Source organism: Hemiscyllium ocellatum, chromosome 11 (assembly GCF_020745735.1).
Source record: "Hemiscyllium ocellatum isolate sHemOce1 chromosome 11, sHemOce1.pat.X.cur, whole genome shotgun sequence".
NCBI classification, from domain to species: domain Eukaryota; kingdom Metazoa; phylum Chordata; class Chondrichthyes; order Orectolobiformes; family Hemiscylliidae; genus Hemiscyllium; species Hemiscyllium ocellatum.
Window position 1 is genome coordinate 95,845,979 of NC_083411.1, and position 13,289 is coordinate 95,859,267.

General features: G+C 39.6%; 1 protein-coding gene across 4 annotated transcripts in view; it reads right to left on the reverse strand.

Moving 5' to 3' along the window:
- Positions 1–13,289, reverse strand: part of nhsl2 (NHS-like 2) — a 372,797-nt gene that overhangs the window by 115,155 nt on the left and 244,353 nt on the right. The window contains exon 1 of one of the 4 annotated variants that reach the window (XM_060832735.1): positions 4,289–4,464. The exons of the other annotated variants lie outside the window; for them this stretch is intronic. Coding sequence (XP_060688718.1) covers positions 4,289–4,316 — 28 coding nt within the window. The 5' untranslated portion in view covers positions 4,317–4,464. Of the gene's footprint in view, positions 1–4,288; positions 4,465–13,289 lie in introns of those variants that run through there. 4 annotated transcript variants of the gene reach the window in all.

Here is a 13,289-nt window from a genome sequence, read left to right on the forward strand (position 1 = left end):
ATGTTATCCAATGGCAGAGCAAGCTCGAGGTGTAGAATGGCCTGCATCTGCTGTTCACATGGTCATTTTTCTATTGGTTGGAGCTAAAATTAACCTTGATTACTCCAGTGTCACTGACAGGAATAAATGTACTGTGATTCAAAATGTTTCTGTGCCACATATCTGCCTTTCCAAAACTTAACAGTTTGAACAATATAAAAACATTTGAAGAGATCTTTGAAATCAAGGCAAATGGCAGTTTTAGAATTGTGAAGGACAAATTTAAATCATCCCAGATGGTGATCAATAGCTGAAACAGGTTCCTAGAAATGGTGGTTATCACAGAGAAATCAAAATTAAAGAGACAGCTAGCTGCTGTAATTGGAAGATGATAGGGTTAGTATGCTGGAAAGATGAAATCATAGCACTTAAAGGCCTATTTTATGAAAGGTGAACAGAACAATCAGATTGCAGTTATTTTATTTTAGTTTTATTTTATATTTTATTGCAGTTTTCCATTCTGCTGCTGCTTTCCTCTATTTTTTTTTAAACTAAATCATGCGTACCTCATTAGATAACATCACTGTCTCAGTTTAAAATTAGCAGAACTATTTCCTGGCTTCCACATTCCTATTCTCTACACTCTCAACAGCAATTTAGCAAGAGCTGAAAATGACTTCAAACAAAAACTGCAGCTTTGAAAGTAAAGCTCTGATACGAAATCAAGTAATTACATGGAAAGTACAACTTGTAAATTAAACTACAGCTACATCAAGTATTCCTTATTTCACTTGAAACAAAACAAAAGATTCTAAAGAGAGAGATAATGTTAAAAGCACAGGATTTATTTCCTAGAAAGTCTGGTGATGTGCACCTTTCAGAATATTTACATTATTTGAAAAGACCGTTTTTGGCACTCCCCAACAGGAAATTCTATAGTGATGTGCTAATTTTTAAATCTAAGATGCAAGGTGAAGGTTTTAATTCCATTCTTCTTACTTTTCTTAAAATTTTCCTAACAGTAATAATGATTCAGACCAAGTCTCAGTGCTTACAATCAGGATTAATTGTGCATCAACTGGCTGACCATTGCTGGGTGAGTAAGGGATCTGAGGGACATCTGGGTTAGAGCTCCTCTGAAGCAACATTTTACAAAAAAAACATCATGAATGATTTGACATGGAGTGATAATGTTACAAATTCCAAACATTAATGTATAAACCATTATAATAAAAGAAAGCAGAAACCAGGGAAGCTCAATCCCATAAGATTGACGGAAGAAAGATCCTCCCAAATTTCACAGAATCTCTACAGAATGGAAGCAGGCCATTCAGCCCATTGGGTCCATACGACCCTCTGAAGAGTCTCCCACCCAGACCCAGGGCCCCTAGCCTATCCCTGTAACCCTGCATTTCCCATGGCTAATCCACATAGCTTGCATATCCTTGACACTATGGGCAATTACGTATGGTCAATCCCCCTAACCTGCACATCTTTGGACTGTGGGAGGAAGCCCACAAGGACATGGGAGAATGTGCAAACTCCACACAGACAATCACCCAAAGCTGAAACTGAACCTTGGTCGCTGGCATGTTGAGGCAGCAATGCTAAACCGCTGAGCCATTGTGCCACTCAAGTTGATCTAAATCAACTAAAACAAAATCATGATCTAAAAAAGCCCTAAATCAATTCATGCAATCCAATCATATCTCAGTTTACATTTAGCAATTTAAATGATCAAACTGAAGTAGCCATTCAGTAAAGTAGCAATATCTACCACAACACACTGTACTTAAACACCAGTCCCTCCCTGCAAGCTTTCCTAGTTATAGTGACACAGTATGTATCGGATAGGACTGTACTGTCTGAAGTATCCAAATAAACTTTTGTTTTTTAAAACATTTTACTCAATTAAAATTGATGCATGGACCATTACAAAAATGCTCTACTTTGGACACTGCCAGTTTTAAGACAGCTGTTACTCTACCACTTGATACAGCAGCTATTAATCTAAAATCTTATACTAGGTTGTTTGTTGGAGCCTAGGCATCACCAGCACTTCTGTTTCAGTTTTCTAATTATGGCTTCTTGTTTCATGAGCTAATTCACACTGTAGTATAATTTCAGGATGCTGGCATACCTCCAGTACCTTGTCTACATGGCTAGTTCTCATGAGTGATTCCAGCATCACAGACAAGCCCAATCATTGTTTTTAAACTGTTAAGGAAACACAGTCATTTTCCACAGGCATAACTGAACAGATATCAAAGAGTGAGAATCATGGCTTCTTTTGCTCTCCTTCCCTATCTATGTCCTAGCTGACTGAAATTAGGGTCTTCCAGCTTCAACTTTTAGTATTACACCAAGGTGCAGGTGCTGAGTGAACGACTAGAGCAGCTAAACTATATCCAGAAAATGCAACCCTTGGTGTTATTTTCCATCTGACATATAAATATCTGCTGTTTTGTATCTGCTAGTACCACTCATACAGAATTCAACAGCAATGTTAGTCTTTTTAAATATGTCTGACATCATATTACATTTTCTTTATGAATTAAGGCAAAAGCTTCTATTACTATAAATCCACCATCAAGTACTCAAATATCTCTAGTTTTTATTGCAACTCATTAATGATCTTCAAACTAAAGGAAAAAAAGTCTTGAATTTTGATCATGTCTTTCATAACCTGTAAGCATGAAATACTGTACAATCAAAGGCCTCCCAGATGTCTCTGCTCTACTAGGCAAGCAAAAAGATGACAGAATCTATCCTTGGTCTGTGATAAATGAGCTAATCTCAAGTGACAATTAATGTGCCAAACTGGCCACTGCACCCAAATGGAATGGAGAAAAGAAAATCGGTCCTGGTCAGTATTTGGTGATTGTGGCAGGAACAATATGTATATGGATAGCAGGTAAAGATCAATTAAACATGGTGATGACACCGCTAGTGAAATTATTAGAAGGTGGCTACATTTCAATAAAGGAGGAAGATATGACAGATGATTAATGATAGGACCAAATACCAGACTTTTTTTTGCCTCTTTTATTCCTCATTTGGAATGCTAACAGATGATACAGTATGGTTCCACAGTTCAGCCACATATGAGTGTCCAAGTGGAGCCAAGATTGTGAGTACTTGTAGACTATTTATCTAAATCGTGGTTAAACTGGATTGTGTTTTCACTTGACTTTAAACAAAAGTAGGCTTTACAGTGAAGGTACATGAAACTAATGAACATCATGATCCGAGACTGACCTTTCCCTTCTTAGCCCAGATACACCAAGGCTACTTTAGTTAAGCTCAGTATCGGCTAGAGAACAAGCCAGGGGCATTCTGTATCCAAACTGCTCCTTATAACTAAAAGTGCAGTTATCCACAGGATTATAGCATTAGCAACATCTTTCAGAAACATTTTATGTTGCTCCCCAAGGACCAGTTTACATTACAACCCAGACTAATGTACAGCTCTGGACAAACCTGAAATACTTCCAAATGATTTTTTGTTTGTTAAACTGATCAGCAATATTTGAAATAACTATATAAACCAGGGCCTGATAGCAGTGATTGCTGTGATTGAATCAAACGTTAGGTTCTGTAGATTGACAATGTCAGTTGTCACACCCCCAACACCCCAGTGAGATTCACAGGATGTCGACTCACAGTCACCCAATTTTCATTATTTCTGGTGTTAATGTGGAAACATTTTTAAAGGCACGACAGTCCTCAATATAATTTCAAACTGAATTATCAGCTGTAACTGCATGGCTACATTGAGAATAATTTTGACGTTAGTTTGTTGATAGGTGATTGCTATTCTGCAGTCTGTTTTTATATCCTTTTGAAGCCAAGAAAAAAAGGGATAGATACACCTGCACAGTCTACTTGCTATCACCCATGTTACACTATTGTACAGTCATTTTTGTTACAATTTAATGTGAATAAATATCAGAAACTCCAACACGCAAAGTTAAAGGATATCCCTTGAAAAGATTATGAAAATCATCTACTCTTCGATAGAGTTCAACTCCGATTTCTCCTGATTACTTTTACTCCCGCATTTGACTGGAAAGGATTGGCACTTAAGTAGGAAAGAGCTACTTGAGCTTCATAATCTAATCTTTAATTACTGGAGCATCCTGTGGTATGCCCCAAGAGCTGCTTTTAGAAATTGAATGAATCGGATAATGAGCATGCAGAAACTAATATCTCAGGATATTAGTGTGAGTGATCGATTTCACAGGTTAGTATTTCTGTTAAAATCAAGAATGATGCACTCTTTTACAATCTCCGGTAATGTTAGTCCTACCTCCCACATTGCGAGAAATATACTCCATTTTCTCTGTGTAAACCTTCCAGAGCGTAGTACCCGAGTCAGCATGTAAGAAGCGTGGTTAACACAACAGTGCAACCGCAATCTAAAAGATCCCATTAGCTCACAGGGACACACGAAAAAAAAACTCAGCTGAACGGTGACTTCCCTTCCAATCTGTGGATTCGGGAACAGAGGAAGCGAGCAGGAACTCTCTGTTTTGCTAAACCTACATCAGTCCATTGTCATAATTCAGTTCCCCTTCCTTCCCGCTTATATATGCTTTCCTTCTCGAGGTTTTGCTGGGAGATATAACATGTTTTTTACAATGACCTAGGCTGGGGCCAAGCTGCGTGAGACCTTGTGAAACCATGCCTTTCCTATTAGACAAGCTGAAAATGCAGCCCTCCCCCCTCCGCTACTCAGCTCCAGAAGCTTCAAGCAAGGGGAGAGCAGCTACCTCAGACATGAAATATGTTGCTTTTATTACTGATACACGCTGCACAGTGTAAACTCCTCATTAATGTTTTATGTACAAGCACTTTTATTCCCACATTTCACCAATTTTCCCTGATAATTTCAATCTGATTGGGGAGGGAGGGGAGTGGAGTTCTGAATTAAAGAAAACTGTTTTCATTTCAATGTTGAAAAAGTATTGAATTTTCAACAAAGATGCAGAAAGTGTATTCATCATACCTAAACTGTAAGGATGTGTGTAGGAAAGTCCTTGCAGAGATTATTGATTATGTTACTGACACATTGGATATATTTTGCCTACAACACCCATACTGGACTGTTTGTCCTACATAGAGTCATGGAGTAAGAGATGAACAGACACTTTGATCCAATTCATCCATGCCGACTGGATATCCCAACCTAATCTTGCCAGCACCTGTCCATATCCCTCCAAACCAATCCTCCCACACACACCCATCCAGATGCAGCCCACCCCACACACGCACTACCCTCCGTATGAAAACGCCACCCTCAGGACTCCACCATAACCTTCCCCTCCACCCCAAACTCATGTCCTCCAGCTCCGGATGCCCCCACCCAGGGAAAAGACCCCACTCACCCATCCTATCCATGCCGTCCACGAACCTCCACAAGTCATTCAAAACAGAAGATCAGCATCAACCATTTTATATTTTAAACAGATTTCAGAATTATTTCTGCTTCATGCTATTATAACAATATGAAATGTAATCATAAAGTAAAGGTGTCACCTTTTCATCTTGCACAGACTGTTCACACTTATTATGGAATGTCATTTACAACTGATGTTGGCAACTTTGTGTGATCATGAATGTTCTTCCACTATTTTCAAAACTCTCACTAAGGACCAGCAAAGTTTTCTTTTAAATCAACCTGTTGATACAGTTGACGACATGTCTCCAGGATAGGAGAGACTTGGCCCTAAACCTTCTGGATTACTGGGCCCAGTGATAGAACACTGTCACTGCACCATCAGACCCTTGCAATAAATGTGGCTGATATTAACTGTAATTGATTGCAAGCTTCCAATTAATTTTTTAATGGTTTTTCAGGCTTTTGTTTGTTTTCTCAATGATTATAGTGACAGTCAAACTATACCTATTTTCCTCAAATTTACCTGAGCTTTTAAGCTTGAAATTTCCCCCAATTTTCTACAAATATTAACATTTAAGACAAAGAGCTAAACATCTGTTTCAATCTATTTTTGAACACATGGGTTATGATTTGGTTATTAATGGGGTTTGCAAATTTGGTTCTGGTACATTTTTTATCTCTTGCAATGTTGGTGCAAACAAGGCCTATATTGTTAGTTGCTTAAGGAGCATGCACTGACAATATGTGTTGCAGACAATTAATTTATGTGAAAGGAACTTGTCATAGTTCTTGCGTTATTCGTAAAAAGCATAATTAGCATGGATTCAGTTCACGTCAAAAGTTTCATACAAGGTTATTTAACAGCTCAGATTACAACTCGCAGTTATAGAAAACACAGACATCTTCCTTCTAACAATCTTCTGCCTCCACTACACATGGCAATTAGTCATGTGACTTCATCCTGCTCCTTGGCACATTAGTACATATAGCTCATAAAGAAACAGCTCTTAAAGTCAAAGTAGACTCTCTTTTATTCCAAGATAAAAGTATGTGCATTGAGTGAAAATATTTATGCATTAAGATAATTGCAAACCTAATCAAAACATTTTAGAACCTAAAAATTGAAGATTCTGCATAACATAAAATGGTTTGACATTTTTTAAAATTCTTGTGATGGTGTATCCTGTTGCAGATTTAGATTACACATTTGTGTGTTCTCAACCTGAAGTATATTGGAGTTTTGGATGTTTTCTTGATGGTCTTTATTGTGGCAATATAGTTTGTGCACAGTTGTATTATTGTATAGTTCCCTTGTCGGCTTCTCTTTGCCTCCTATTTGATGTTGTAACTTTGTAGGATCTAGGCTGACTGCGTACTTGAGAAACTTTTGTGGTAACCCATGTTCCCTGTGTATGTCTTAGGACTTGGACTTTCTGTCCTACATGCAGATGAGGCAGATCTGCATCAAGATGTTGGTCATACCTATATGCATTCTCCTCTGTGTGTTTTAGAAGTTTGTACTCTGTCTCTTAAATTTCTGGACAGGTGATAACTTGACAAGGATTCCTAATTTGCTTTCCAACACAACCTCTGCTGGTGATGGTAAGCCCAAGTCCAGAGGTGTGTCTCTTAAATGTAACATAGCAATACAAAAACCTTATTTCATTATCCTGCACTTTATGATGAATGCCTTCACAATAAGAAACTTTTGTTTAGAGACATAATTGGATCTGAGATAATTGGTGAGGCTATCACATAGAAATATGTATACCAAATGTAACATAAACTAAAAGGTTTGCCTGTTTATTATGATCCATTGTCAGACATGATCCCTTCAGATTAGATTAGATTAGACCAGATTCCCTACAGTATGGAAACAGGCCCTTTGGGCTAGCAAGTCCACACCAACCCTCCAAAGAGTAGCCCACCCAGACCCATTCCCCTGCCCTATATAGATGTACCAAATAGACTGATTGCTGTATTTATCATGTCTGTCAGAGATAAACTTGAGGTGTCCTTTAACTTTCTGACAATTGAATATTTGGAAATATAGTTCGTAGCTAAGAGAAAATGATAAATACATATGGTCAGCAAAGCTGTCTCAATATGGATTAAAAGACGGATGGAATTTTGTGAAGGTGTTGGACATTCTTTGTATTGCTGGTTACCTGGATAATTGGGGCTCATTCTGGACCTCTACAAACAGAATGGTCTGCACTTGAACTAGAGGGGTACCAATATCATGGGAGAGAAATTTGCTAATGCTTTACAGGAGGGTTTAAACTAATTCAGCAGGGGGATGGGAACCTGAATTGTAGCTCCAGTGTACAGGAGGTTGAGAGTAGTGAGATCATGAATAAGTTATCAAGGTTGCAGGAGTGTACCGGCAGGCAGGAAGGTGGCTTGAAGTTGTCTACTTCAATGCCAGGAGCATCTAGAATAAGGTGGATGAACTTGCAGTGTGGGTTGGTACCTGGAACTTTGATGTTGTGGCTATTTCGGTGACAGGGATAGAGCAGGGATAGGAATGGTTGTTGCAGGTTCCGAGGTTTACATGTTTCAGTAAGATCAGGGAAGGTGGTAAAAGAAGGGGAGGTATGACCTTCTTAGTCAAGGACAGTATTAGATTAGATTAGATTACTTACAGTGTGGAAACAGGCCCTTCGGCCCAACAAGTCCACACCGACCCGCCGAAGCGCAACCCACCCATACCCTTACATTTACCCCCTACCTAACACTACGGACAATTTAGCATGGTCAATTCACCTGACCCCGCACATCTTTGGACTGTGAGAGGAAACCAGAGCACCCGGAGGAAACCCACGCAGACACGGGGAGAACGTGCAAACTCCACACAGTCAGTCGCCTGAGTCGGGAATTGAACCCGGATCTCTGGCGCTGTGAGGCAGCAGTGCTAACCACTGTGCCACAGTGGCGGAAAAGACACTTGATGAGGGTTAGGTCAGAAACAGGAAAAGAGAGGTCACCTTGCTGGGAGTTTTCTATAGGACTCTGAAGAGTTCCAGAGATGTGGAAAAAAGGATTGCAAAGTTGATTCTGGATGGGAGCGAAGGTAACAGGGTAGTTGTTATGGGGTCTTTGATTTTGCAAATATTGACTGGAGACACTATAGTTTAAGTATATTAGATGGGTCAGTTTTTGTCCAATGTGTGCTTGAGGGTTTGCTGACACAGTATGTAAATAGGCCCACAAGAGGTGAAGCCACATTGGATTTGATACTGTGTTTTGAACCAGACCAGGTGTTAGATTTGGAAGTAGGTGAGCACTTTGATGATAGTGACCACAATTCGGTTTGTTTACTTTAGAGATGGAAAAGGATAGGTATATACCGCAAGGCAAGAGTTAAAGCTGGGGGCAAGGCAATTGTGAGGTGATTACGCAAACTTTAGGATGCATAGGATGGGGAAGGAAACTGCAGAGGATGGGCACAACTGAAATATGGAGCTTGTTCAAGGAATAGCTGCTGCGGGTCCTTGATAAGTAGGCACCTGTCAGGCAGAGAGGAAATGGTCGAGTGAGAGAGCCGTGGTTTACTAAAGGAGTTGATTCTCTTGCCAAGAGGAAGATGGAGGCTTATATAAAGATAAGGTGTGAAGACTCAGCTCGGGCACTTGAGAGATACAAGTTAGCCAGGAAAGTTCCAAAGAGAGAGCTAAGAAGAACCAGAAGGGGACTTGAGAAGTCATAGGCAGGTAGGATCAAGAAAAACCCTAAAGCTTTCTATTGGTATGCCAGGAATAAAAGAATGACTAGAGTAAGTTTAGGGCCAGTTAAGAACAGTAGTAGTAATTGTGCGTGGAGTCCAAAGGGAAAGGAGAGGCGCTAAGTGAATATTTTTCATCAGTATTCACACAGGAAAAAGACAATGTTGTTGAGGAGAATACTGAGATACAGGGTACTAGACTAGATGAGATTGAGGGTCACAAGGGGAGGGTGTTAGCAATTCTGAAAGATGTGAAGATAGATAAGTTGCCTGGACCGAATGGGATTTATCCTAGGATTCTTTGGGAAGCTAGGGAGGAGATTACAGAATCTTTGGCTTTGATCTTTATGTCATCATTGTCTATAGAAATAGTGCCAGAAGACTGGAGAATAGCAAATGTTGTCCCCTTGTTCCAGAAGAGGAGTAGAGACAACCCTGGTAATTATCGAGCAGTGAGCCTCACTTCAGTTGTGGGTAGAGTGTTGGAAAAGATTATTAAAGATAGGATTTAGTTTGGAATAATTTAATTAGGGATAGTTAACACAGTTTTGTGAAGGGTAGGTCATGCCTCACAAACTTAACTGAGTTCTTTGAGAAGGTGACCAAACAGGTAGATGAGGGTAAAACAAGTTGATGTGGTGTATAGGGATTTCAGGAAAGCGTTTGATAAGGTTCCCCACATTAGGTATTGCACAAACATGGAGGCATGGGATTGAGGGTGATTTAGAAATTTGGATCAGAAATTGGCTAGCTGAAAGAAGACAGAGGGTGGTGGTTGATGGGAAATGTTCATCTGGGAGTTCAATTACTAGTAATGTACCGCAAGGATCTGGTTTGGGGCCAACGCTGTTTGCCATTTTTATAAATAAACTGGATGAGGGCGTTGAAGGATGGATTCGTAAATTTGCAGATGACAGTAAGATCAGTAGAGTTGTGGATAGTGCAGAAGGACATTGGATGTTACAGAGGGACATAGATAAGCTGCACAGCTAGGCTGAGAGATAGCAAATGTAGTTTAATGCGGAAAAGTGTGAGGTGATTTGCTTTGGAAGGAGTAACAGGAATACCGAGTACTGTGCTAATGGTAAGATTCTTGGTAGTGTGGATGAGCAGAGAGATCTTGGTGTCCATGTGCATAGATCCTTGAAAGTTGCCACCCAGGTCGATAAAGTTGTTAAGAAGGTGTATAGTGTGTTGGTTTGTATTAGTAGAGGGATTGAGTTTTGGAGCCATAAGATCATGTTGCAGACGTACAAAACTCTGGTGCAGCTACACTTGGAGTATTGCGTACAGTTCTGGTCACTATAGTATAGGAAGGATGTGAAAGCATTAGAAAGGGTGCAATGGAGATTTACCAGGATACTGCTGGGTATGGAGGCTGAGGGACTGAGGCTGTTTTAGAGAGAGAGAAGTAAGTTAAAAGGTGACTTAATAGAGACATACATGACGATCAAAAGATTAGATAGGGTGGACACTGAGAGTCTTTTTCTCAGACAGTAATGGCTAGCACGTAGGGACATAGCTTTAAATTGAGGGGTTCTACATATAGGACAGTTTCTTTACTTAGTGATCGGTAAGGGTGTGGAATGTCCTGCCTGCAACAGTAGTAGACTCACTAACTTTAAGGGCATTTAAATAGTCATTGGATAAACATATGGATAATAATGGAAAAGTGTAGTTTAGATGGGCTTCAGATTGGTTTCACAGGTTGGTGAAACATCGAGGGCCAAAGGGCCTGTACTGCGCTGTAATGTTCTATGTTCTACATTCTAGTTGGTGACTCTGGTACATCTCAATATTCTCACTGTCTTCTCAATGTCAGTAGCAAATGCATTCTCCTGCGCAAGATGTCTTATTCAATCAATGTCCCTACTGTAGCAGAGACAATATGCTCTGGCCCAGAGCTTCAGATACAGTGACATGTTCCCTCTTGAAACACATAGTTTATCTCTGTATTGCGGAAAGCATCTGAGAGTGTCTAAATTTCTTTTCTGATTTCAGGCTTGATAGACACCAAATGCAAAACCATCCATTCGCTCCACCACCAATGCTTAGTAGCAGCATTGTGTACAATCAACAAGATGTAATGCACAACATCAGCAAGGTCCTTTCGACACTATTTTCCAAATTCACAAGTATTTCAATCCAGAAGGAGAAGGGCAGAAGATACTTGGGAACGTCATCGTCTGCAAGTTCCCCTCCAAGTCACTCACCATCCAGACTTATAATTGTGCTGCTTCAGTGTCATTAGATCAAACTCCTGAAACTCTCTCCCTAACAGCATTATAAGTCTAACTGCAGCACGTGCACACAACAGTTCAGGATGCAACACATCACCAACTTCACAAGGGTAACAAATAATGAGCAATTAATGCTGGCCACATGATGTCCACATCCCATGAATGAATGAACAAAAATTGAACTTTCCATCACGCCTTCACTCATAGATCATTAACTGTCTCTTCTGAAACTGTTGGTCAAAATTCATGACATCAAATTTAAACACATCTTCCAGTTCAGTATCAATACTGCCTACTTGAATGTGTAGTGAAATGTCTGCATTCGTATTTGGATTTGATAAATACTCATTATGTCCAATGTACCCATGTTTGGCACCAAATTTATAGCATTTGTCAAAGTCATATTTGTATGCTTCAATCAGCAATCATTGTGGTCTTAATGACGCTCTTGCAAATAGTTTGCACATTAACAGTTTGTAATTGTAAGAGTTTCATGCTCTATTTTGGAATAACTTGATTGTGCTTGCAATAGATCCTAATGTAATAAGTTTGCTATTTTGCCTGATGTGCTTCTTGCTCTGTCTATGATTTATTGAATTCCAGGACTGTCTTCTTCCTGGGTGGTAGGATTTGTATTCTCCTGTCAATGCTTGTTTATGTAATTCAAACATGTGTTGATGGTCCTCCTGTCTTACATATGGGACATCCTTCCTGCATTCACTGGCAAGCTGCTTGTACTGACAATGGTGTCTACAGGAGTTGCATGGATAGAGAACCAAGGAAGAAAGGAAGGCTCTTAGATTCATGTTTGTGATACTAGAGGTCTTAATGGTGAAGGTCAACAGGGTGAAAGAGGTTATAGTTCATCTGGGGAAGGGAAGAAATTCCAGGAACCCGTCAAGAATTGTCATTGGAAGTATTGTAAGCAAGGAACCAGGGATGTCAATAAGATGAGACTGGCCCTCAGAGGTGCCACAAGGTGTTTTGTGAACTCATCTGATTGGTCTCAGTTGATAAGTGCATTTCTAATGATACCTCATACTGAACATTATTCTGCTGAAAAATCCTATTATTCATTCAACTTCAGTCCCTGGCACCCAGGATTCATGTCTCGTTCACCTTCACCGAGATTCCAACAATGTAAAAACAATAAGCGGGAGTAAGCCATTCAGTCCCTTGAGACTGTTCTACTGTTAAATAAGATTATGACTGATCTAATTGTATCCTCAAATCCTTGTTTTGACCTACCCCAATAATCTTCCACCCTCTTGCTTGTTATGAATCTGTCTACCTCTGTTAAATATAGTTAAATATTCTGTTTCCAACATCTTTTCAGGAAGAAAATTTCAAAGACCTTTGGTCCTCTGTAAGAACAAATTTTGCCTCATCTCTTTTTAAATAGTCAAACCTTGATGTTTTTTTGAGATATCTAAATTCTTCCCAAAGAGAAATTGTCCTCCTCGCAACTGCCTTGAAAGACTCTTCAGAATCTTATATGTTTCAATCAAGTTGCTTCGCCATCTTCTGAACTCTAGCTGATACATGTCTAGCCTGTACAACCAATCCCCATAAGACAACCTCCTCTTTCCAGGTATTAGATTGGCAAACCTTCTCTAAGCTGCTTTCAATACATTTACAGTGTTCCTTAAATAAGGTGACCAACAACATACACAATACTGTAGATGTGGTCTCACTCGTGTCCTGTATGATTGAAACATAATCTCCCTACTTCTGTATTCAATTCTCTTTGCAAAAAGTTATAATATAACATTCTAACAATATTCTAATGGCTTTCCTAATTACCTACGGTATCTGTAAACTAGCCTGTTCACTCAAACTCTAGTTCCCTCTGCACATCAGAGCTCCCCAATTCTTCACCATTTGGATAATAGGTTTCTTTTACATTCTTCCTGCCAAAATAGATAATTTCACATTTTTCCACATT